A 27622-nucleotide genomic window follows, 5' to 3' on the forward strand; every position below is an offset into this window, starting at 1 on the left:
AACTAAACATTCTAAAACATACTAAAAGTTAACTTAAAGGTGAACCACCCCTTTAAATAACTCTGCAACTAACAGTCCACTGATAATTTTCATTACCTTTCCCCAGTCATTTTTCAACTGCCACATTTCCCAAAGGTTACCTTCAATAAACACAAAGGCTTCTAATGATAAAGCAAATCAGGGCTATTTCGACTGGTTTATAAAATCCAGGTGCTGTGCAGAGACGAGGCATAATCATTTTGTACTCCAAGTGCAATTTGTTCAGCTCTGCTTAATGGCAAAGAAAGCAGCTAGAGACCGTTCGCAAGGCACAACAGGAAAGCAAAATCTTAGCTTTGAGTGCATACAGTAAATAAAAGCAAGTTGGAAACTCTAATTTAACTTTCTAACAGCTGACAAAAGCTGCAAGGCTATTTTAGAGTACAGCAGACAGGACATTGGCCCTGCTTGCCCAGCAACAGAAGGGTCCCTTGGTGGGAAAATGACATATTAAGGTTCAAATACTAAGTGCAAAGTGCTAGGTACAAAAACACAAGCGAACTGCGGTCTCTTTTACCCACAAGTGCAGGTGCAAATGAATGACTGCTTTGGTAAATCATGAGCAAGTTATTGTGGCATTTTTTTTGTATTCTTTGTGTGAGTGAATAATGCCAGTATGCCAATGCGCTGAGCTCAAAAAACTTGCTTCACAAACATGCAAAGGGAACTCTTCAGTTACAGCTCTTCAAGGCCCGTGTTAAAGCCATAGTGGGCTTGCAAGCGTAAACACTCTACTTTTTCAACTACCAATTCATCAAAACAGACTTAACCAGTGCAAAATTTTGAAGAATTATGTATAGGTGTCTGTACTTTTGTGAATATTATTGTAGGGACCCATAGGGTTAACAGTACCTATGGCTTTAAATCTCCTTTTAATTGCTTTCCTTTGAATCTAAATTATATTGTTTCCATATCTATGTTATTGGCTCTTAGAGATAGTGACCACTTCTGGTCGCAGTTTAATGTAGTGGTTGGAAAGGGGTAGTTCTTCCTCTCAGGCTTTCCATCCTCTCTCCAGGTGGATATGTCTAAGAGTTTTGCCCTAGAGTAGTGCTGTCCAACTTCTGTGGAACAGAGGGACAGAATTTTTCTAAGGTGTGAACAGGTGAACAATGTGGACAGTTTCAGTCTGGATCTCAGGTGTGAACAGTACAGGGCTTCAGGGTGTGAATAATGCAGGGGGGGTGTTACATGTGTGAACAATACAGGGGATTACAGTCTGAATTTGTGGTTTAAACAATGCAGGGGCCAGTTAATCTCTGTAATGATACCTATTAAAGTTTAACATGGTAAGTAGACACAGCTGCTAGGCTTTTTGAGTGGGGACCACACAAGGGGGGCCGTGAGCGCTGCATGCGGCCAGCGGGCTGCTAATTGGACAGCCCTACCCTAATGGGACAAACATTCTAGAAAAAGTCTGGGAACAGGGACCCTGTGAAGGAGGTTTAGTAAATCAAGGAAGAAAGAGCAGCCTTGTGCTCCAATAAGAATTGTTAGGCAGGTGTAGCTCTCGCTTAGGCATCACTATACTAAAGTGAAGGGACCACAGTGCAGAAGTGATTTAGACTTTTGTGTTTCACAAACTGAACAGTTTTGTGCTGGCGGGATCCAGACTAATAGCTGGTAACCTAAAGCTGTGTCTTAAACGGGTTGTGTACCTTTGAGTTAACTTTTAGTATGAAGTAGAGAGTGACTTGCAATTGGTTTTCATTTTTTTATTTGTTTTTGAATTATTTAGCTTTTTATTCAACAGCTCTCCAGTTTGCAGTTTCATCAATCCTATTACTAGGGTCCAAATTACCCTAGCAACCATGCATTGATCTGAATAAAATGGGAATATGAATAGGAGAGGGCCTGAATAGAACAATGAGTAATAAAAAGTATCAATAACAATAAATGTGTAGTCTTACAGAGCATTTGTTTTTTAGATGGGGTCAGGGACCCCCATCTGAAAGCTGGAAAGACTCAGAAGAAGAAGCCAAATAGATAAATAAAAACTATAAAAAAAAAATAATGAAAATCGATTAAACAGTTGCTTAGAATTGGCAATTCTATAACATACTAAACGTTAATTTAAAGGTGACCCAACCCTTTCAAACATACCAAAGAGTCTACACAGCAATGTCACAAAACCCTATGACTGTATCTGACTGCATACAAATACTACCTCAAATCAAATCAAAATTTTGATATGTTTGCAAGAACATGTCATCCTATATGTATTTCTATACAGCAGTAGAGAGATGTAGTTTCATAACATCCTCTCCCTTCCTCCTACACGTAGTGAGTGAGCCTATCTGTGCCATGTTCTACACTAGCTGGAAAGGCACTTTTACACAGGGTTGCCACCTTTGACCTGCACAAAAACCAAACAAGGGTTCGGGATGATAGCATTGGGGGTGGGGTTATGCCATTTGGGTGCTTGTTCGTGCCTTGTGTGGGTGGGGCTGTGATATCAGAGGCGTTTTTGGCCAGATTATTGTTCGGGTTTCACAAGGCTGAAACCTGAACAGACAGTTGTGACCTGAACCGCCCTAAGGAAAACCCTTTGGTTTTTCTTAGGGCGGTAACCTTGATATATACAGTAGTTGATATGCTTAGCACATAGAGCTTTTTGTTCTCTAATACATAATTGTTGAATGAAGGTGAGAATTAGAGAGTAAGCCAAAAAGATGGCAGTACTCTTTTGTTCTTATGGTTACCTACTGTATGAACCTGGCCACATCATGGAGCAGATGAGACTTGTTGGTGAGGTGAATGGTTTTAAATATTTGCTTGCTGTGCCATTGTATTAGATCAGTGGTCCCCAACCAGTAGCTCATAAGCAACATGTTGCTCACCAACCCCTTGGATGTTGCTCTTAGTGGCCTCAAAATAGATACTTATTTTTGAATTTCAGGCTTGGAGGCACGATTTGGTTGCATAAAAACCAGATATACTGCCAAACAGAGCCTCCTGTAGGCTGCCAGTCCACAAAAGGGCTACTAAATACAGACCCTTTTTTTTTTTTTTATAACTCTTTATTTAAGTAGTTTTATGAATTTTACACAAATAATAAGTAGGACAAAATAGGAAACAGAAGAAAACAGAAAAAAAAACACATAGGGAAAAAAAAAAAAAAAAAATTATACAGTTGAGAAACTGAAGTATGCAAGGTTGTGGATATGATTGACTAAATACAATAAAATAGCATAGTGTCTTAAGGTTTCACAAGGTGCAGCCCCACTCTACATCAAAGTTTGGAGAATACAGACCCTTTTAAGGTACCCCAGAGACCCCATGCTTGTGTTGCTCCCCAACTCTTTTTAATATTTGAATGTTGCTCACGGGAAAGAAAAAAAAGGTTGGATACCCCTGTATTAGATGCACCTGATGAAGGCTAATGGGCCGAAACATGTTGTGCAAGTTTTTCCTGCAATAAACACAGAATGATGATTTAAAACACTACGTGCTCTCCAGGTACTACTTCAATTTTACTTGGAATTTTGGCATCCTGACACGGGGGCTACAACCCGTTGAGAAGCGCTACAACACAGATTTGAACCATAAGGGCAATTAAGTATTCACCAAGAGTTACATTATTTTATGGTAAACTAAAAAACTGTTTGTTATTATTTCATAAAACACTGTAAAATGCCACTGTACCCTTCTGATTAGCATTTCTTGCTCTTTATCATTATGATCCCTTCTTCCTGTTCCATGTTGGAGGAATGCAAATGAAAGAATAGCTCTGCACTGCAGCAGGAGGCCCTTCTGGGACACCACACTATTCAGAAAATAAACTACCAAGGACACATCACCTTATAACCTTCTGGTATCACAAATCATTGAAACAGCTATGAAAACAATATGAAACGGTTTAATTTAACTCTGTGAAGCATTAAAACTTTAATAACTACACTGTTGAATATGCCTATTGTCAAACTAAATACTGTAGCTTAACAGTGCATGCAACTCATTCAGCAGATCAATACAGCAGAGGCACTTAGAAATACATTATAAATTATTTCTTTGCAACACTGTGATTTAAAGTGGTTTTGACAAGGGTCTATAATTCACAGTCAGTAATTTGAATTGTATCAACTGAAATATCCATTTATATTTTCAAGATATTAGAACTGTGTCCACCGTTTAAGAGGTATCCATGTATATGCAAATCATATATGATAAGGGGACCCACTGCAGATCCGAGGCAAGAATTAATACAAAGCAGTATGTTAAATAAATAGCACTAATATCTTGAAAAGGATTAGTGCCACCTTAATTCAATATAGATAATGCAAATAGCACTGCCAAATCTGCAGCAGTCGCAAAAAGGCCTTGTACAATTATTGAATATGTTACATTGCATTACTGAATGAGTGAAGGCAACACTTAAATAGTAGAAAACTTCATACAAAATTGCTTGTTTATACTCATCCTTATAGTATACCATTTTAATCTCATTCCTAACATTACTGTTTTATTTGAGCCTGATTAAGGCTGTTATAGTGATTTATATTACTTGTTGGGTTACTCTCCTTTTGCTTATTTACAGTTTTTTGTTTACATAATAGAATACCGGTTATTGTCTATGGTCCTCATGCAGGCCTTGTTGGACAAGGGACGTTCCTGCAAAATACAGATCTCCCTTTCCTTGACCTGCGCATGGGGTGGGGGTGGGGCAGTTACAAAGCAACCTTAAATACCCACATTAGGCTATTTGGTTCACAAGTTCTCTTCTTTTGCCTACCTTTCAGGTTACTTAAAGGCCACTGCTCACCAGGACAAGGTTTATTCATCTGTTATTTGGACAATCCAAGAAAATTGTGAGTGCCATTGTACATGATGGTGTCATTATGGTGTAAAGTAAAATTGGGAATGGGGTAAAAGGCCATGAAAACTAGCAAGAATAGAAATGACATTATCTGAGGACGGCACCCTATATATGGCACCAATTAGCTACATAATCCTTTAAAATAAACTAACCTTTGTTTTTGACTGTTGCAACTTGTGTTGAAAATGAAAACAATGTATCTCATCTCAGCTGTGTAGGAATCCCCACAGGTCACTGCACCTACTACCTGCACTCCACCTCTGCCACTAAAAAAAGCAGAACATTGAAATGATATTGGCTTGATTATAAAAGCTACCACCCCAGTAAACATGCCATCAAACAAATCCCAGTTGCTTATGAGAATAAAGAACAGAGTTCTCCTGTTATGCTTAAAGTCTTAAGGTCCCCATACACAGGCCGATAAAAGCTGCCGACAGACAGTGTCGGCAGCTTATTGGCCCGTGTGTGGGGCCATCCGACGGGCGACCCCGATTGATATCTGGCCGAAAGTCGGGCAGATGCCGATGGGGCAGGGTAAAAACCCAAACGGATTGCGGCCGCATCTGTTCATATAGCCTCCATCTGAATCCGATCGTTGGGAACTAGGGCCTTAATGTGGATATATCGGGGAGAGATACGCTTGTTTGGCGACATTGACAATGATGTCAATCAGAGTCCAGAATCCATTTGAGGGTGCCATGCAATGCAGTAGTTCCCAGCATTCACCCACAAGAACAGAATTGAAAGTAATAGAAATTGGTGTTGCCCAATTGTAACTTAATTCTGCTTTAAAGGGGTGTTTCACCTTGAAATTAAAGGGATACTGTCATGGGAAAACATGTTTTTTTCAAAATGCATCAGTTAGAAGTCCTGCTCCATCAGAATTCTGCACTGAAACCCTTTTTTCAAAAGAGCAAACATTTAAAAAAAAAAAGATAAAAAATGTTTTTTAACATTAAATTTTGAAATCTGACATGGGGCTAGACAATTTGTCAGTTTCCCAGGTGCCCCAGTCATGTGACTTGTGCTCTGATAAACTTCAGTCACTCTTTACTACTGTACTGCAAATTGGAGTGATATCACCCCCTCCCTTAACAGCACTCAATAGTAAAAAACCATGTCCCACTGCATCACATTCAGTTACATTGAGCAGGAGAAACAACAGTCAGAAAGCAGTTCCAAAGTGCAACACTGGCTCTTTCCCAAAGCACATGACCAGGCAAAATGACCTGAAATGGCTGCCTACACACCAATATTACAACTAAAAATGTACATTTTACATGGTAAAGTGAATTATTTGCAGTGTAAACAGTGTAATTTAGAAAAAAAACAACACCATAAAAATCATGACAGAATCCCTCTAACTTTCAGTATGTAATAGAATGGCTAATTCTAAGTAACTTTTCAATTGGCCTTCATTTTCTCTTTTTTATAGTTTTTGAATGATTTGCCTTATTCTTCTGATACTTTCCAGCTTTCACATGGGGGCCACTGATCCCATCTAAAGACAAATGTTCTGTAAGGCTACAAATTTTAATGTTACTGCTTTATTATTCATCTGTCTATTCGGGCCCTCTCCTATTCATATTCCAGTCTCTTATTCAAATCAATGCATGGTTGCTAGAGTAATTTGAACCCTAGCAACCCAATTGCTGAAATAGCTGGAGAGCTGCTGATTAAAAAGCTCAAACGCTCAAAAACTCAAACTCAAACTAAAATAAACCCACAAATAATAAAAAATGAAACCCAATTGCAAATGGTCTCAGAATATCTCTCACTACAGCATACTAAAAGTTAATTTAAAGGAGAAAACACCCTTTTAGTCAAGTCCATGTGCGCGGTTCTGGATGTGAAGGCCATAAAGAAAAAGGATATTCTACATAGAAAATAATCGGCATTTGGGCGCTTATTAATAGTGATGGCCGTATTTGGGGCATTTCACCGTAAAATGTTCCGGCGTCTAGTTTTTGAGGCCGGCGTCCATTTTTGGGACACCGGCGCTCATTCGCAGCATCCAAAAATACAGCTAATATTCACAGCGGTTTCGCAAATTTATTCGCGGGCGGCAAATCGCGGGAATTTGATGCAAATCCGTGCCTGGCGAATAAATTCACCCATCACTACTTATGAAGAACTGTTCCCTTATGGGACTGATACTTGCTTTCAATGTGTGCTCTCTGCTTTGACAAATAACTGTTACACAAAAACGTACATACAATCCCATGAGGAGGTTGCGCTAGGTACAGGCACAAAACAGAAAACCAAAGGGTGCTGCGGGCCACAATTAACAGGACATTGGAAACTGTCCAATAAGAATGTTGCTTTGGAAACTGCCACTGCCACACTGGATCACAGACAAGGGCAGACAGGGGGTTATTTATAAACACTGGGCAAATTTGCACCTGGCAGTAAACCATAGCAACCAGATCGGATGATTGCTTTCAGTGTTCCACCTACAGTTGACTGAAAAAAGCTAATTATTGATTAATTGCTATGGGTTACTGCCCAGGTGCAAATTTGCCTCGTGTTTATAAATGAGCCCCACCAAGTTTACTAAAGTGAGATTAGCCAATAATAAGATACTTACAACTCACCTTCCGCTAATTCACAAGCCACAGCCTTCCAACTTTATCCCCGCCCATCGAGGTGTGGCCTAGCCCTGGTGAGAATGCCTCAGCCAATCCTAGCCTCCATAGCCTATCTTTTAAGCGCACGAGCGCTGTGCCGTCTTCTTTCAGTCGTCTGAAGGTTGCCATAGAGACCGAGGCGGGCTCTACGGAGGCCCGCGGCGTTGTCATGGAGATTAGCGCAAGACTGGCGCAAGAGGTTCAGCACCACGGAGAGCGGCGTTCGGCTGCTGCAAAGTGGGACCCGCGGAAGTATCAGCTGCTCATTGTCATCGGAGATGTGGGCACGGAGAGGCAGCTGCAGGCTGTGCGGGATCACCTGGAGCGGGGTGAGAGGCAGTTGCTTGTGTGTCCCAGCAGCACAGCGCTACTTTATTTCATCAGGGGATGTCATTGACTCAGCAGTAGCTGGAGGGCCGCAGGCTGGGGACTGGGGGGAATGCGCTGCTGTATTCTCTAATGCTGTACAGTCATACCGGCACGTGTCTGCCCCCTCCTCATCCTCACATCCATGTGTCATAGGCTTCTTTACATTTAACGCTTTATCACTTTTAACACTTTTAACCCACGACGATTTTTTTATCATTTAAACAAAATGACAAGTTCATTAAGTAACAGTCACAGGTTACAGTACTGAATTACTCAGGGCAATCGTCACCCCCCCCTGTGTCCCCCTGTGCCATAATAAATACTGGTTGTCAGGGCCTCTGTCATGACTTTGCCACCTTGAAGTTCAAGCAGTTCTGGCCCCTGAACCTCCTGATGTCTGCCCTGGTACTGTAGTCACTGCAAACAGATACATATATATTACATTATTATTTCCCCATTACCTACACCCCTGCACTGAGCAATTGAACAACAGCTGACAGAATCCCAAAAAGTCATAGTTGAACAAGAGCTGGAGGGCAGCAGTTTGATCATAAGCCAAACGTGAACCAGACGGATACAGAAGTTGTTGAATTGGTAACGCAGTTAAACATGTATTGGGTGTTGTAGACGTGAGGGGATGTAATTGTCAAAAACATCACAATATTTCCATTTAGTGTCAAGGTGCACAATTACACAAATTATCATTTCTATTGTGCTCTGTGCTCAGTATGGCAATGCAGACATAGTTCTTGTTCTGACTGATTGACTGTAGAGCAATGAAAACTAAGTGGAGCTGGATACTTGCGCAGTGCTACATTGCAGTACTGTACTAGACTTTGGGACACGCAGTTTAGGACTCAGCATTTTTACACACTGATAAGTCTGAAAGGACAGGTATGGGGTCTATAATGCTAAATGCTTGGGACCTGGGATCTTTGCATAATGTGGAGCACTATTCCTTAAGGCTACTAAAAACAATGAAACATTAGAGCAACCAAATAGGATGGTGTTTCCAATAGCAAGGATGTATACTAGGTACAAAGGTGCTGTCTTATTATTATAGAGTAAAAGCACAGTAGCCAAAAATTAAGAATTGTTTAAATAGGACCTTAGCATATTCTATCAATCTATGTATTTTAATCTATGACTCTATAATCTATTATTCTGCCTATTCAGCTATCTTTCCATATTATTAATGTATATATCTGCCTGTCTGTAGCTGTAAGGGGCAAATAATGCATTGCAGACATAAGAGCTGAAGTTAGCCTGCATTGCAGGTTCCATTGGCAGTGAGAGAGTTAACACCTGGCAAGGAAATGAGTTTTAAAAAAAACAGAAACAGCATATCCTCACCTTTGCAATAAATATTCAAAGCTTTTTAATGCCGGTAATGGTAACTGTTAGGGTTTTTCTGCAAACAGAGGAGATTGGACATTTACCCACCCTTCCAAATTGAGTCTGAAGTCTTCAAGGAGAGCTAGTTGGTACCCCTAGCACATTGCTGATCAGTTATTCCCAGCACTGCATCACGGGCCTCGCAGGAGACTATGTACTTTGCCAGAGGGCCTAGCTAACATATTGCATCTCTGTAGTAGTGACGTTTTTCTACTGCACAGCTGTGTATGATTAAAGTGCAGCATCTGGACACATTATAGTTTATTCATATTATGTTTAATGGGATCATTTTTTAAAAATAGAGATGTATATGTTCAGTAGTACCTTAGTATTCTGTGATTTGTAATATATGGCATAGATTATATGCATGGAATAAATAGATGGTACGTTACATATCTCATATTTTGTTAATAGTTTTGAAGGTAAATTACTATAGTCATATATGAATCATATAAGAAATTGACAAATATAAATATATGTATAGGAAACTTGATACCGCACTTGCAGGACTTGGATTCCTAAAATTTGTATAGGTACTGCGTAAATAGTATTATAATTTATTATAATAGTATTCACGCAGTACCTATACAAATTTTGGAAATGTATATTATTATTATTATTAACATGTATTTATATAGCGCTAACATATTGCGTAGCGTATACTCTTTTGGGCTACGTCATAAATGACAAATAAATGAGGATGGTGTGTATGGGAGTTGTTTACATATATGATATATAAAGCCATTGGTTGCCGGCACTCATCTCCGCCATTCGATCATTTCGCCGGGTGCTAACCCAATTCAATATAAAGTCCAAAAATAAAAGGAAGCACTCACGGCATAAAGGTTGTTAAAAGTCCTTTACCGAATCATATAAACATCTACGCGTTTCAGTAGATGTTTATATGATTCAGTAAAGGACTTCTAACAAACTTTATGCCGTGAGTGCTTCCTTTTATTTTTGGACTATATATATATATATATATATATATATATATATATATATATATATATATATATATATATTTGTTTTGGTTTTTTTTAATTTTTTTTTGCTTAGATTTGGGCCACTTTAGGGAAGTTGCTCATGGGCTGCGGGCGACAAATCTCTTGAAAATGCCTCACCATTGCCAATAATTGAAATCGCTGGCAGTATGCCCAACTTAATCGCCCGAATTTGCGTCCGGAGGAAACTTTGGGCGATTTAGAGATATGTTGGGCATACCACCAGCGATTTCAAATATTGCCAATGGAGAGAGCATTGGCTCCGCTGCATTTATCAATGCTGGCCAAAATTGCAATTGGGCAATAACCAATAGCAATCCATTAGTGATCAGATTTTCTCAGCATTGGATAACTGGTGTTGGCTGGGTCCAGTGCAAGATATTGAACCTGGGTCCTCCACCAGGCCCACCTCTCTGGACTTGACCCCCTGCCCTCTGGATGTGCACATGTAAAAAATCACATGCCATATCAGCTGTATCACTACTCCTGCAGGCCCAGGTGCAATCGTATCTCCTGCACCCCGGTAGTTATTCCAGCTCCTGGTAGAACAGTAAAAACTCAAATTTGATTGGGCACCATGGGTTACTGCCCTAATACAGATTTGCCTAATGAGCACTATATTATATATCTCACTTAATAAAAGCTGTGTAAGGTTTCTGTTACATCAGTCTTCTTGTTTGAATTGTCTGGCTATTGTACTTTTACACCAGATTTGCACATATATATAGTGGATGACAGGTTTGCAGGTTTCGGTATCATTGGAAATGAAGATTGGATCAGTGGCAGAACAGAGTGATAGCAGTAACTGCCCCAGAGAGATGAAAATTGGTAACTTAATGGTACTGGCATAGCAGCCACCTTGTGCAATGAATTAGCCAAATTTCTATTTCATTCATACAAAGCACCATCAGACCATTATGGATATTATATTATTGGGAGTAGTCAAAACACTATAGAATTCTGTTACCTGGTACCTAGACTAGCATAGATCCATGTTAGTGGCAAAACAATAATTTGGGTTTTCTTTTAAAGGCTGAAATAATTTTTAGTAATCTTAAAGGAAAACTATACCACCAAAATGAACACTTAAACAGATAGTTTACACCATATTAAGTGACATATTAAAAAATCTTACCAAACTGGTCTATATATTTAAGTAAATCTTTCCCTTTTACATCTCTTGCCTTGAGCCACCATTTCCTGATGGTCTATGTGCTGCCTCAGAGATCACCTGACCAGAAATACTACAGCTCTAACTGTAACAGGAAGAAGTGTGGAAGCAAAAGACACAACTCTGTCTGTTAATTGGCTCATGTGAGCTAAGAAGTAAAGTTTGTTTGGTTTGTTTTTGTGCACAGTGAATCGTACGATCCCATGGGACAGCACTTATTTTGTAAAATGGCAATTTTCTATGTATGATTACCCAATGACACATACTATTAGAAAAGTATATTATTATGAAAATTGTATATTTACATGAAGCAGGGTTTTACATATAAGCTGTTTTATGCAATGTCTTATTATAGAGACCTACATTGTTTTGGGGGTATAGTTTTACTTTAAGCAAAAATGTTCCAAGGGAAGAGCCTCTTATCTGCAAGCATTCCATATTGTGGCATTAAGCGAATGAAATCATTTGTAGGTTGGTTTGGTAAATAAAAAGAAGTAATTTATGTTCTATGGAAGGTTTTTTTTTTAATTCTCTGATTTATTATATTTGTGTTTGCTGATCATTTAATAGAGAGTTTGCTAGTAAAAGCCTTAAAACCATTGGGGACACACATGATCAAAGGCAGTTTTTAGAGGACTTTGATAGAAGCGTGAATGTTTGATTTTCAATTATACATCAAATGCCAGGCTTTGGATATGAATCAGGGTTGGCAAAGGCCTGTGAGAATTTCGAGGAACTGAATGCTGCAGAGAATGGTTCCAGATGAAATTGTTTAGTCAGAGTAGATAATGAAAAGTTTTGAGTATTTCTTAGAATTGAATTCATCCAGTGGAACATAACTAATCAGAAGACGCTTAGCAAATTGTGAGGAACATTCTCATTATTGGATTTCATTTGCTGGCAAATGGGGATATATCACTTTTCATTGTGCAAACAATTGCTATACTATTGTTAAGCTTCTTTATTGGTATTGCTGAATGATATGGGCCATTTTGTCTTTAAGCTATCTGCAGCATATTATGCTGATGGTTTTTAAAGGGCCAGTAGCACCTGGAATTATATGTCATTCCTGTATCCCCACCATGAATACAGACCTCTCTGTCATTGGCAGCACTGTAGTTATGAGGGATGGGCCAGGGCATGTGCAGTCAGGCAACAGATGGATAAGCTCAGCGAAAGGCTTCCATTGGGGTTCGGGAGTTGTAATACAGCAACAGATGTAGAACCACAGGTAAAATGTAAATCTTATGTCATTAGGGGGCCAATTCATTAACTTCGAGTGAAGGATTCGAAGTAAAAAAACTTCGAATTTTGAAGTGTTTTTTTGGCTACTTCGACCATCGAATGGGGTACTTTGACCTTCGACTACGACTTCGACTTCGAATGATTCGAACTAAAAATCGTTCGACTATTCGACCATTTGACCATTCGATAGTCAAAGTACAGTCTCTTTAAGAAAAAACTTTGACCCCCTAGTTCTCCACCTAAAAGCTACAAAACCCAATGTTAGCCTATGGGGAAGGTCCCCATATGCTTGGCTAAGTTTTTTTGGTCGAAGGATAATCCTTCGATCGTTGGTTTGAAATCCTTCGTATTGTTCGATTCGAAGGATTTAATAGTTTGATTGAACGATTATTCATTCGATCGTTGGATCACAGTATTTGCGCAGAATCCTTCGACTTCGATATTTGAAGTCGAAGGATTTTCATTCCCAGTCGAATATCGAGGGTTAATTAACCCTCGATATTCGACCCTTGATGAATTTGCCCCTTAGTCTTGCTTGGATCATTCTGGTTTCACACAGAGCTGTCAAGAGGGTCACAGCACAATTCATAACAAAATGATCATGACAATTACATGACATGTTCCAAACACTCCCACCCCTGGACTCACTGTTCCCAAATGCTGCTCGTCCTCTCCCCACAACCACGGCACATTAATGCAGAACAGAAGGGGAACATAGTATATGACATTAGTAGTGTATCAAGCAAATAGAAAAGAAGGCCCATCTTATTCCTTTATACATCATAAAGGATTCAGAAAAGGGACACATATATTTAGAATACGTATACAGCAGTTTTGCTTTTGTGCACCATTTACTATATCCCTTTCCCTTTAAATCCTCCCAGACAGGTGATTAGTCTTATTCACCCTATTTAGAAGCAGAGCCGACAATGAGTCACCCAGGGCAGACAGTGTTCTTGGCGCAATATCCCTTGATATGGGCATCCTAATCATCTGTACAACATGAGCACTGCAGCACTTGCAGGCTGGGATATATATATGTATACTTATTTATATATGTAAAACTGATATTATAGCAAGGGTCAAATAACAGGCAGTATCACAAGGACATGCAGGATCTGTCTCAAATTACTGCTGCATTACTGTACCATGCAGTCCTATCCTCTTTCTGAATTACTCAGCTATTTCTGTTTATTATCTTATATAAGATAATATACAGAAATAGCTATAATAAGAATTGATCATGTTTTATTTGTATGAAGCATTGTGAATGCAGTGTCACAACTTTTAGATCGGCACCACCACCCACTTCTTTTAATCTATTTTTCACCTATTTTTTCACTTTATTATTATTATTATTATTATTATTATTATTATGTAATGACTGACTAAATTATTTATTGTGAGTGGGAAGAAAGGCAAATACTTCCTATGTATGTTAGTGGCATATTAAACAAATCACTGCAGTATAGGCCGTATTAGTGCAGATATGGGATCTGTAACTAGAAACTTATTATCTAGAAAACTGAAATATTGCAATGCCATTTGATGTACAGTTCTATTTAAATGGACAATTCTTAAAGGGGTAGTTTAGACAGTAATATGCTAAGACAATCTGCATTTGGTCTTCGGTTCTCATTTTCTATGGTTTTCAGTTATTTAGCTTTTGTTCAGCAGTTCTCCAGGTTGGTTTTTCAGCATTTGGTTGCTATGGTCTTATCTTTCCTAGCAACCAGGTGGATGCTTGAATGAGAGACCAGAATAAGTATAGAAGAGGACCTGTAGAGGAAGATAAGTTATAACAAGTAGCACTAACAATACAATTGTAGCCTCACAGAGTAATAGTTTTGTTTACCTGCTTGAAAACTGGAAAGAGACAGAAGGGGAAAGCAAACTTAATTTATAAAGAATAAATAATGATGACCAATGGTAAAGTTGCTTGGAGCAGGGCATTCTATAAAATGCTAAATGTTAATTTAAAGATGAACTAGCCCTTTTTGACTGATCTGTTTTTTCTTTGTAATGGTATATATATAATTAACAAAGCTCTCATAAATCCATGTTAATGGCAAAATAATCCTAGTTTTCATAGGTTTCTTGTGGCCTGCTTGCTGGTGCTAATGGGCAAATTCACTAACCGACTTTGCTCCCAGCGCAGCACTTAGCCAGGCGTACATTCGCCAGGACAACGCTAATTCACTGAAATCCAAAGTTCCGTCCAGGGTGCGAACGCTGGCGAACTAGCGCTAGTGTTACTGCGCCAATCGAAGCAAAGTTGCGCTAGCATTGCCTAATTTGCATACGGTGGGAAGTTAAAGTTGAATGGACGTATATGTTGCAGCAAATACATTACACTACACAAGCCCAGGGAACCTTAATAAAAGAAAATAAAGTTGTTATATTTCCCTACGCATGAGCCCAGTGTATAGTTTATGTGCCATATGTTAGGAAATGTAGGGGGAAGCCGGTTACATCCAAAAAAAATTTACGCTCTTTTTCAGCCTATCACCCTGAAAAAAAGGAAAAGTCACCAGTGTTTTTTGGGACTTCAATCTCAATCTTTTACCCTAACAGGTACAAATACATGCCAATTGTTTCAGCACTGGTTGACTTTCCAAGCACCAGTGTGATGGCCAGTTGGCAGCTGCAGAACTTGAAAGGGAATCGCAAGAACAGACATAGGGTAAAGGTAACCCCCCCTCTGACACCCCACGTATCTGTTCTTGCTGCAGCCGCAATCGGTTAGCTTGGTTAACTTGATAAAGAGCCGTGCTAGGCTGGAAACATTGTAAATGCTGCCCTGCGATTGAGAATAAAGGCATGTTTTAATGTAATTTTGGAGTGCTGCCCATTTGGATTGGTGATGAAGTTTGTGTGTTGTCAATCACGCTTTGAAGACAGTGCCACATACACACACACACACTGAAATGCAAGAATGTAATGCTTACAATAGCTTGCACCTAGTTTTTGCCCTTTTACTATATGAAAGGCTATGTTATATTTTGTAATATTTGTTGCTGTGTTCATGTTTATTTCATACCAATCGTGATGCTACTCCAGTATGCTTGTGCCATGCTAAACTCCAGTGATCAGTTTTAATGCCTAACTAAAAAGTGTGATTTATTCTGAATATTTTCCCCTGAATAATAGAGCATTATTTGCCTAGTTGCATTCATACATCGGAGTAGACAATGCCTTGCTGAGATTTTACCCATAGGCTACTATGTTTGCCAAAGCAAAATGTATAACTAAACCCTGAATTTAGGGATAGTGAATTGTACTGTACATGAAAAATAAAATCACAGTTTCCACTCACGTTGTCTGTGTATTGATGATATTCTCATGGCCACTCACTGTTCCCTTGAATCTTACGCTTTCTCCCAGGATGAAATATTGAGTTATGTGTTGCAGAACAAGCATTGCTAGGAGTAACAGCATAGAGAGCTGCGGTTGTGTGCTGATGGAAAAAGATTATCTGTCAGCAGAGGGAGCTTGCTATTATTTCTGATGTTTCTTTTTTTCATTATGCTGCCAACAACATTACTGAAACAATTTAAGGAGCCTGTTTGTGAAGTCATTTAGATCATAGAGCTGAGGAGCTTATTGTAAGAAAATTCAAAGCTCCAGCTTACTCCCTGTATACCCTCTGCATATTGGGGAACATAGTAATTCCTCTAAATGTGTCTACCACTGAATATAATGGCACTGTTTGTCCAACAGTATCTTTCTGTAGATGCGTAGTATGGTATATAATGTAACAGTGTTTGCTCATCTGCTGCACCCTCTCTTCTTGAATTTATATATGTTGTACATTTTGGTCACAATATATCATATGGCTCACATTACCACCTTTTATGCTTATTTCCTGTATTAAATATTATACACAAAACAGTAATGAAAGAGGAATAGGTATTGGACTTTGTCAGTTAAACAAGTAATAGTGTTTTTTATAATAAACCACAAGGGGTAATTTATAAACACACATCTTTCATGTGTTGAGTTTTACTGCAAGTAATTTTTAAACACAGTCACAATTCCTGTCACTTTAAATGGTGCAAATGTTGCATTTATTCATTGGTGGTACTTGTGTCCAGACATGGTTCTTGCACTTTAGTATAGTTGGGCCTCAGTAATGGGCATTTAATACTATTTCATGTTTTATATGTAAGTTCCTCTCAGCTAGTGTTTCTCAAACTGTGAGACTGCCCTCCCCCCACCAGGGGGAGCTTAGTGCAGTTGCAGGGGGACTCAGCCTGAGCGTCACTCAGGGTAACATTTGGGAAGAGAGCCTGCTAGTTGTTTTTTAGATACTCCTGAAGCCCAACTTGCTCTGTTAGGGCGAAAATATGGGATGAAAAAATAATTTGCTGTCCTAGATATTCTTGAAATTGTATCTGTAACTATAACCAGTGCAGGGTGTAGCTGGCCATGTACCCTAGGCTCCAATGCTGGCCAGCTCACCTCACCCTCCGCATGATCTCTGATAGAGAGACGGGGGAACATACGTGTGTGTGTGAACGCCTTTCAGCAAAAGGATTAGGAGATGAGCTGGCAGCCACAAGATGAGGGCACGGACTAGGGGTAGGCAGAGAGAAGTGGTAAGTGCCTAGCAGCCCCTAACTGTTGCACCATAGACACATACCTCTTCTGCCTACCCCTAGTGCTGGCCTTGAATATAACTGTAAGCTTGTTATTAGCTAAGTAGGTACTAACCAAAGATTAGGCCTCCAAGAGGGGCGTTATCAAAGTCCACTGCTCTTAGCTATAATTTTTTTTCCTGCAACAAACAATTTACTTATACTGTTAGCCACAATATGAGATAATATGAGACTGAAAAAAGAGAGATAAATATCTGCCAGGGCCAGAATTAGGGATAAACAGAAGAGGCACATGTCTGGGGCTCAAAACTCTGCCTACTAGTGATGCACGGGTCAACTAAAACTCGACCCTAACCTGGCCCAGCAGTGCCCTGCACCCAACCCTAAACCGGTGCGGTCCTTTATTTATATACCCATGCCCGACCAGCCTTGCTGTGATGTCATGGAAGGGGCACATCATCATATAAAAGAGTGCGCACGGAGGAGGAAGTAGGGCAGTAGAAGTTGTAGGCAGGGTGGACGTAGGCTAAAGTTCAGCCTGAACCTACCTGACCCCTGGGCTTTGGGCCGGACTGCACATCACTACTGCCTACCCCTAGTTCTACTGTCAGTCAGGAGAGGGAGTGGTGGGATTTGCACTAGATGGTGACGGAGCAGTGGGGGTGGGACTGATGAGCTGATGGGGGGTGCAATTAAAGACGGGGCCTTGATTATGTGCCCTTGCCATTGGCCCATTACTAATATCCCTCACATCTTGCGTGCATGTACTTGCTGGGTACCTGCAGACAGTTAACATAACGTTATATTCAGTTGACCAATATATGCCCATTTGTTTCGTCCCAAGCAAGCTGATTTCCAGTAGAAATCTGCTCCGAATTTAGCACATTAGCACAATGGACATGTTTATAATAGTATTATTTTTTCAGTTTTTGGATTCTGTATTTTCACATCCCAATTCCCTTCCATTCATTCTGATAATTTTCATGCTTACCGTATATTCTTATAGTGATATAAAGCCAGTTTGCACTATTTTAGGTTTTGTGCTAATATTCATTTCTCTATTACTTACTGAGCACAAATGGGTTTAAAGAATTAATCAATATTGTTCATGCCCAAGAGATTAATGACCACACATTGTGGTCTGCATACAATGGACAAATATAGATGCACTCATTTGGGTGCCGATTATTTTCCTGTAAACATGCTCTGTTGCATGAATATTTTTAGATTCAAAAGGGATTTGTGGATTTTTTGGCTGTCACATGAATAAAAGAAAAAGAATGGATTCATATATATATACATACACGCACACGCATTTGCTTTTTTTATTTCTCTAAAATTGACATGTTCTGATCCTGCAGAAACAAAAAGTCAGATATTTATCCTAATGTTCTACATAGGCACTCTTGTATTTAGAGATACTCTTGTATTTAGAAAGGGGTTCCTGGTTGAAGAATTGAAATGGTGGTTGCTCCTTCAAAGGGGATCTAAAACTTATGGCTAGAAGACCCCCTGTACAGCCTCCCTGCCTCCCCAACTGCATTAACCTAAAGAGTGAAAGGTACCCCCATACCTACTGGGCAAATGAAGGGGTTGGTGGTAGCCATGTACATTAATGGCTCAGTTATCATTAGAGCTCAGTTTATGTATGTAATACTGATCACAGATAAAACATTGACAGGGTTGGATTTATACACAGGCACCTTTTCGCCTCCCCGTCCCCTCCTTTCATATGTGTGTGCATGCACACGCAAGTCCAGGATTGGCACATGGAAGATTTAAAGAGCTAACAAATTCCCTGCATGTCCCCAGTGCTTCCGAACCCATTGCAATGTGGCAGCATGCCACCTGTAAAATTCTGCCCCCTCTAGGCCTGGGCCTTTGTGGCCTTTACAAAATCCAGCCCAGAGAAGTCAAGCTTTCAAGTTTATAATCTGCTCCCCATTGTCCAGTCTCCATAGAAGAGACTTGGATGAGATTTCATGCAGTGAAAAACACACACAAAATTCACCCTACACAAACAACATCAATAGTGTCCCTTTAATGACATTAAAGGGGTGGTGGTTCACCTTTAAGTTAACAGTATGTTTATAGAATGGGGAATTCTAATCAACATTTTGGTTGGTCTTCATTATTTATTTTTTTATAGTTTTTGAATGATTTGCCTTCTTCTGAATTGTTCAAGCTTTCAAATGGGGGTCACTGACCCTATCTAAAAAACCAATGCTCTGTTAGGCTACACATTTATTTGTATAGCTACTTTTTATTACTCTTTCTATCTAGGCCCTCTCCTATTCATATTCCATTTTCTTATTCAAATCAATGCATGGTTGCTACAGTAATGTGGACCCTAGCAACCACATTGCTGCAACTGCAAACTGGAGAGCTGCTGAATAAAAAGCTAAATGATTAAAAAAAAAACACAAATAATAGAAATAAAAACCAATTGCAAATTATCTCAGAATATAACTCTCTAAATCATAATAAAAGTTATCTCAAAGGTGAACAGCCACTTTTAATTGAGATAAAATATACCCGTCACATTATTGATACATCTAAATAATGGATGATCTAATGAAGATGTTTCTGGGAAACACTGTACTGTTGTCTTCTGTGGGTCACCAGTTCAGGATCTGCTGGTAAATCACAATATTGTTTATGTACCAATGCCTTGTAGTAAGATTACATTTTTGAAAATTATAGGATGTCTTCTAACTTCCCCCTGACCTGATTATCTATTCCTTTTTAACAGGTATTCGCTCGTGGAACATAAGTCTTGATTCCTGTGATCTCAATCACCAGCTGAAGCTGTTTGCTATAAGGCATCTTGCCCATTTTTCACCAGATGTGAAAGGTTGGTAGTTTCAATTCTACTTATTGTGTTAATTTCTAGTCATTTTATTTTTATATATTGATGTTAATTCACTGTGTATATGTTTTTTTGTTTGTTTGTTTGTGTAAGCCAGTGACTGTACTCTAAAATGACAGTTTTGAAGATAACAAACCAGAGATGGATCATTCCACCAAATACTGAATTCTTCACAAAAGATTTTTCAAATTAGTAAACCAAATCCAAACCCTAAACTGCATATTCAGACTTGAGGAGTATCCCATATTGGATGACAGGGGACTGGAGGTGGTGCAACAATTTTTTTGTTGCGCAACCATTTTTTTCACCCATTGGCGTCTATTTTCTTGGTGAAACTCAGTGAAAATGTTCAGTAATCACTACTATGACTCCTGCAATGAGTAGCACTGCTACTTTTATGTTTTTTCTATCTGCATATCAAAAACAAAGAAGCATGGGGCACAAATGGAGATATTCTGGTACCTTCCAACCAGTATGTCCTTGGCAAAAACATATAGTCAAATGATATTATTAAATAATAATATTATTTAATAAAAATAATAGTGTAACTCCACTTGCGTACAAGAGTGCGTGCTTTATTTAGTAGCTTTACATGATACCAAAATCACACCAAAACGTTTCAGGAGTTACACTTTATTTTTTTGCCGATGTTTTTTTTAATCTGTCCTTTAAACCTTAAGTCAGTTACTGCAACGAGACACCTTGGGGCAGATTATAGCTCACCACAGAAAAACTCACCACTTTCTATTTATTCTAATGGGATTTTTAGGGCATATTTATCAACAGGTGCAAGTTAGAATTCACCCTTTGATAAATACACTTGTAAAGATCCACTAGGAATGAATAGAGAGTGGTGAGCTCTAATTCCACACTGTGATAAATCTGCCCATGTAGCTCTGTTCTATTACACCTCCCATTGCCCAGGGTTGGCTCTCAATCTATGAGGGACTAACAAAAGTTCCAACGTAACCACTTCTGTGATCAACATCATGAAAGTGCAATGCTGCCACCTAGTACCCAGGAACAGGAATATAATGCCAGACAACAAGCTCAAATCTTATATACAGTTATTTTTTAACTGACAACTATAGACACAGATGTCAGGATGAGTGTAATTCATGAAAAGGAAAGTGTTCTAGCTTAGGGGTGGCCAATCCATGACCCCCCAGCTGTTTATGAAATAAAAAAAATCGTGTCTATCCCCATGTGGAAAAGCAGCCTTTAATCTAGATGTATTCTGCAGGGCATAGGAGCTAGTACATTATGCAGCATTCATCCAAAATTATTCCCGTGACTGTGTCTTGGGAAAAGCCCAACAACAAATGGATGGGTGCATATAAAGCAGTCCAGTCCCAGGTCATATATATTAATTATATTGCAATGTAAAGAATGTCCTTTAACGGATTGAAATATAAAAAAAAATAAAACAAGGGCATTTATGATGCAGTTGCAAAGAATGGTTTATGCATAAGCTAGAGCTACCTGTAGGGCAACACCTGGGGACATGCAGAGTGCCTATCCCCCATCAAAGGCATAATTAATAGATATCAATAGTACACTTTGAAGAGGAAGGTATACAAATCATAATATGAATGGTTTCCAGCACAGTCCTGCAGAATGCATTTTTCATCTGTGTATGTCCATTAAAAGAGGAATTTTGGCATACATGATAGAATTCTCTCATATTGGCCGAAAAACAACCTGACCTTGTATTACATCAGAGATATGCAAAATGCTAGTTTTTAAAGTGTTTTCTCAAGGGCTGTGTTTGGGCCTGAAACGTTGTTGCTTGTTGAAGATCCCAGCCATGTAAACCAATAAAGGCTTTTTAAATTGACTCTACGGAAGGTGCTGTGACATCTATTGATACTGTATCAGCGGGTTGAAGTGAACAGCTCTACACGTGCACCCTATTGATTTTCTTCCATGAATGTTTGGTGAGTGCTGACCAATTGCAAATTTTCAGTTTTTAAAGTGTTGCCATGTGTACAAATGTACAGATAAACCTCAATTTTACATTCCCTGATTTTGTGTTTTTCCTCATTTTATACTGTTTTTTTTGTGGCCCCAGCAATATATATATAATATATAATGCATTTCCAGGATCTTATACCATTTTTTCTGGTCCACTGAAAAACATAAAATAGGAGTTCTAATACATATGTTTGCTGTGTGTTGCAGTTTTACACATCTCTTCATAGGCAATTCCACTATATACCGTGTGGGTCATTTCACACAGGGACAGAGGTCAGAGATTCCGAATGCAGAAAAAAGAGGTCCTGCTCTTATTTCCAGATCATAACCTAGTTGCTCAGCGTTAAATAAAATGTTAGTATGTTATAGATGGACCTGTTCTAAACATTTTTATATAAATTCCTTATTTTTAATTATTTTTATTTTCAAATGATTAGCCTTCCAATTCCTTATTCTTGCCTGCAACTAAAAATTCTATCTGGTTACCAGGGGTAACTGACTACAGAAACCAGAAAAGAAATTAACTGTATGGCTTTCGTGTCATCGTTATTTATTTAAAGGGGAACTATCATGAAAATGAAAATTCAGTATAAGCTTCAGCACCCTGAAATAAGAAGTTTTCTAAATATAAACAATTAAAATGTCTGTAGCGTTTCTGAAATAATCAAGTTACTCTTCACTATCCCCCTCTCAGCATCTGTTTCTCTTCATTCTCTCTTCATTCAGGAGTTGGGTGTCAGCTATTAATTGACAGTTAGATCCATATATCTTATAGTGGGGCTCCTTTTGCCTATAAGATGTACTATAGCTCACTATATTAAAATCACAAGACATCCTGTCTCTCTACATGCAGGATTTGTGCAAAAGGCAGTAATTTTGTTAGATTTTGTTTGTAGTGGAATCAGTTATTTGAGTGAGCTCTAATTCATCTGCTAGGAAAGGAAGCCCCCCTATAAGATATATTGGATCTAACTGCTGTAAGAAGACAGAATGAAGAGAAAAAGATGGTGAGAGAGGGATAGTGAAGATAAACTAGATTATTTCAGAAATGATGCATAATATTTAATTGATTGTATTTATAAAGTTTCTTATTTCAGTATGATGAAGCTTATATTACATTTTCATTTTCGCGATAGTTTCCCTTTAACCATCTCCTGTTCGTCTTCCATTCTGACTTCTGTCTCCTGATGGTCATTGCAACCATATAGCAGTTAAAACTTAATTGACCATAACAACAAAAATGACAATTAAAAATAAAACTAAATAAATGAACAAAGTAAAATTAGATTAGATGACCACAAATACCACTCTCTACATCAAATGGAATATTCATGTAAGGTGAACTACCTGTTTAAATTGCCATTGAAATAATGGTGTTCCCCATTTTGGCTGAAGCTCTTTGAAGCTTTATATTGAATTTGATACTTCATGAATAGGACAGCTGCATGAAGGTAGTACAGGTATGGGATCCGTTATCTGGAAACCTGTTATCCAGAAAGCTATGAATTATGGAATGGCTGTCTCTAATTGACTTCATTTTATCCAAATAATCCAAATTTTTCAAAACTATTTCCTTTATCTGTGTAATAATAAAACAGTATCTTGTACAGGACCCAAACTAAGATATAATTAATCCTTATTGGAAGCTGAACCAGACTATTTATAATTCTATAATGCTTACTCGATTTTCTAGTAGACAATGAATGACGATCCATATTACGGAAAGATCCGTTATCCAGAAAGCCCCAAGTCCAGAGCATTCTGGATAACAGGTCCCATAAATGTATCAGAAGAAACCATTTCTGGTAGTGTTGCAGTTTTATAAATGAAAGAGCTAAAAAGAAAACCGGTTACAATCCAAGCACGTTAACCATTCTTCCAGATTTAGTTCTTTCTCAATAGGCCCCTTAGAGTGCCAGGAAGCAGCAGAGTGAAGGAAAGCAGTGTATGGCAGGAATATCGATTAAGATGTGCTGACAGAGCTTGCATCTGTACCGAGACTGCAGCAGAACAGGTGGTGCTGTAGCTACGGTATGCTGGTGTTGCCATGGTTCCACGGCTCTCTTGTTCCTCACCACTTTTATATATGAAATGCAGATGCTTTGCAGATAACGCAGTGAAATGATCCCTGCTAAAAATTGAAAAGATCTGCAGTAGAGCACGTGTGCTAGCCAAGGCATTTTTTATATTGGGTGCTTGTGTGCGATAAATTGCAGGTCAAACTGGGGTATTTAAGAGGGCAACTCAGGAAATAATATATATGGTAATGCGTTTCTTTGCTTATTGGTATCATGCACTTCGGAATTGTCTATTATGTGAAGTGTAGGTAATGATTACACTTGTGATTTGATATATCAACCGTGAATCTTTTCTAGATTTATATACAGAAAAGCGTTTAACCCTCAAAAAATACGTTTAATATACTGTAGCTAAGAGCTGCGTTACTTTGTTAAAGTAGAAGGAAAGGTTAAAACTAAGTAAGACTTATCAGAAAGGTCCACCTAAATATACCAGTAAATCCTCAAAGTAGTGCTGCTCTGAGTCCTCTGTCAAAAGAAACACAGCATTTCTTTCCTTCTATTGTGTACACATGGGCTTCTGTATCAGACTTCCTGCCTTCATCTTAAAACTCCTTGCCCCGGGCGTGAGCATGCTCAGTTTGCTCCTCTCCCCCCCATTCTCTGCTGTAATCTGAGCCCAGAGCTATAAGTGAGCAGGGAGAGACCCAGGCAGGAAGTGATGTCAGATCAAGCTAATACTGCAGCTGCTATCCTAAACAAACAGAGAGCTTCTAGAGCTTTTTACACTGGTATAGTAAAACATTCTAAAGAATAAATATAGCATTCTAGCTTGCACTATTGAAGCTAATCAATTGGCAATAAAATGCCTCCATAGCTTTCCTTCTCCTTAATATATACCCTATCTCATTATGTAGAGCTAAAACCAAAATAGCAATTCCCTACATTCCATAATTATAAAATCATTCTGTGCATCTAGATTCATCAGAACACAAAGGCACGCATGATTTATTTACTTACGCATGGGCAACAACCAGTCAGCAACTAGGGTTCCTTATTCTTTCTGCAAAATTCACTTGTGTGTGTGTAACATTACTATTTTGTTCATTAGTTCATGGGTGAATTTATGCAGATTCACTGTATCTTCTACCAATTCTGGTTTAAAGCTTAGGTATGATGTCTCCTAGTAGCAGTTGCCAGTGTTAAAGACATAAACCTCCATCGGTCCATATACTTCTATATATATAGACTATATAAACCATATAAACAGACTATGGAGCAGATTTACTAAAGGGAGAAGAACTGGCTATCGCTAGCGAAAATTCCCAGAAATCCCATTCAAAATTCACTATGAGGGTTCAAGCACACAGGCATATTCGGAGAGATTAAGTCGCCTGTCGACTAATCTCCTCTTCTTCGGGGTGACTATAACTATAACTGCCTTCCCCTTGCCTTCCGCCTGCTAAAATGAAAAAACGCAATCGCTGCACTTAGATTTTCAAAGTCGTCCGAAGTTACCTCACGAGGAAACTTCGGTCGACTTTGGAAATCGAAGTGCCGCGAGTGCATTGCCCCAGGTTTTTTTTTCATTTTAGCAGGCAGAAGGCAAGGGGAAAGCAGTTCAGGGAGAATGTCGTCCCGAAGATGAGGCAATTAGTCGCCAGGGGACTAAATCTCCCGATCTGCCCGTGTCCTTAAACCCTTAAATGCTTGTGAAAATACACCAGCCTTTGGCTACAGAGAGGCAACTTGGCATTTTAGTGGATTAGCGTAGTGATAATGAATTTATGCAAAGTGGCGCAAAGTGTGGTGGAGCCTTCACTGGCGAAAATTCATTGTTTAGTGAATTTGCCCATATGTGTTAGTTATTCCAGCATTGATAACATATGAGTAATATAAGAGGAAATTATGAAATATACTTATAACATAACACAATTTATATAATAAATAGGGTGTTTAGAAATCATTCATACAGATGTAGGCCTATGTATATTGTAGCCCTTAAAGGAGTACTAAAGCTTAACTAAAGAAGTAGGGCAGAGATGTTGTACATGTTTTGGGCTTCTATACCAGACCAAGGCAAACACAGCCATTTAGGTAAAGATCTGTTCCTCCACATTTTCACCCAGTAGCTCCCCATGTTATCTTTTCTGCTGATTCATTGAACATGCTCTGTGCGGCTGTCAGTTACTGAGTTTAGGGACCAACACACAATATACTGAATATAAATCTTATCAATGTCACAATATAAGGCTGATTAGTAAATTAGAATTTAATAATCAGCCCTACAGCATCAGCCTATATGCCAGACAAATCTCATTTTCTGCTTGATAATTTGTGAGGACGCCTAAGATTAGCTTCTCAACAACTGCTGAAAGCTCACTGAGCATGTGCATGTCGCAGGCACTCCTAACAAAATCCAAGATGTGTCCTGTGACAACTTTGAGGGCCTGGATCATTATTGCTATAGAGATGCAGAACCTTTAGGTTTGTTCAGTAAGTTCAGTATATAAAATATGGCCTTTATGGCCATATTCATTTTAAAGGTTTAGTTCTCCTTTAATAAGTAGTCCTTTAGGCCTTTGAGTATAGAGAAATTACAAAAGAGGTCTCCTGGGCAGTGATCTCCTCTCAGCTAACAGATTACTTCTGATACCAGTAACTATAGAAGAATTGGAGGAAATCATTTTTAACTACAGGTATGGGCAATTCTAGCCGCTGTGATGCAATGTGATTATTTTGTTGTGTTGGAGAGGGTCCACGGGGCCGTAGTTCAATAGTGTGAATTATTTGATTAAAATAGAGTCTATGGCAAATGGCCTTCGCGTAATTCAGAGCTTTCTGGATAAAGAGTCTTCAGATAGCGAATCCCATACCTGTACATCTTTGTTCCTACTTACTCCTTCCCATGTGTCCTTTTATGCTTTCTCTGCACATGTTGGTGTTACAAAGCACCAGTAGCTGAAAGGGATGAATTGTGATTTCAGAGGGCCCATATTTGCATTGTATAGTTCTGTACTGTACGTTTGGAGCACTGCATACTTTACATGTATGGCAAATGTTGTACGGCTTTTAGATTCCCATTCTTATTATTATTGTCCTCTTATAAAGTGTTAAGACATTTACACATCACATTTTAGACACTTTTCATAATTTATAATTGTCTCTGGCCGAAAGGATTCAGAAGAATGCCGTGTGGGACAGTTCTCCTCCTTTATATCTTATATATATCTTTTATATCAAAAATACTGTTAAAGGGGACCTGTCACCAAAAAAAATTATTCAAAATCCTATTTTATCAGATTAGTCAAGGACAATGAACTTTAATTTACACTATATAAATTATTTGAATCTTGTTTCCTTCAGTCTGGGATTACAAAATTATAGCAAGCAGGCAGCAGCCATTTTGTGGACACTGTTATTAAGACAAGCCTTGTATCATCTCAGAATCTTGTTTGTGCACCAGAATGGGGGACCTGATGTCCATCCCCATGCCC

The 27622-nt window shown here is 38.8% G+C and overlaps 2 protein-coding genes across 2 annotated transcripts in view; one reads left to right on the forward strand and one right to left on the reverse strand.

Annotated features, from left to right (window-relative positions):
- Positions 1 to 5121, reverse strand: part of tp53bp1.L (tumor protein p53 binding protein 1 L homeolog) — a 71742-nt gene extending 66621 nt beyond the window's left edge. Inside the window, exon 1 of the mRNA XM_041586810.1 lies at positions 5008 to 5121. The gene's annotated coding sequence lies outside the window, so the exon portion shown is untranslated. The remainder of the gene's footprint in view (positions 1 to 5007) is intronic.
- A 2476-nt stretch (positions 5122 to 7597) lies between these two features.
- map1a.L (microtubule associated protein 1A L homeolog) overlaps positions 7598 to 27622 on the forward strand; it is an 85376-nt gene continuing 65351 nt past the window's right edge. The window contains exons 1-2 of the mRNA XM_018253149.2: positions 7598 to 7811; positions 20017 to 20118. Of these exons, the coding sequence (XP_018108638.2) occupies positions 7652 to 7811; positions 20017 to 20118 (262 nt within the window). The 5' untranslated portion in view covers positions 7598 to 7651. The remainder of the gene's footprint in view (positions 7812 to 20016; positions 20119 to 27622) is intronic.

The sequence above is a fragment of the Xenopus laevis genome, chromosome 3L, assembly GCF_017654675.1.
Source record: "Xenopus laevis strain J_2021 chromosome 3L, Xenopus_laevis_v10.1, whole genome shotgun sequence".
Lineage (NCBI taxonomy): Eukaryota > Metazoa > Chordata > Amphibia > Anura > Pipidae > Xenopus > Xenopus laevis.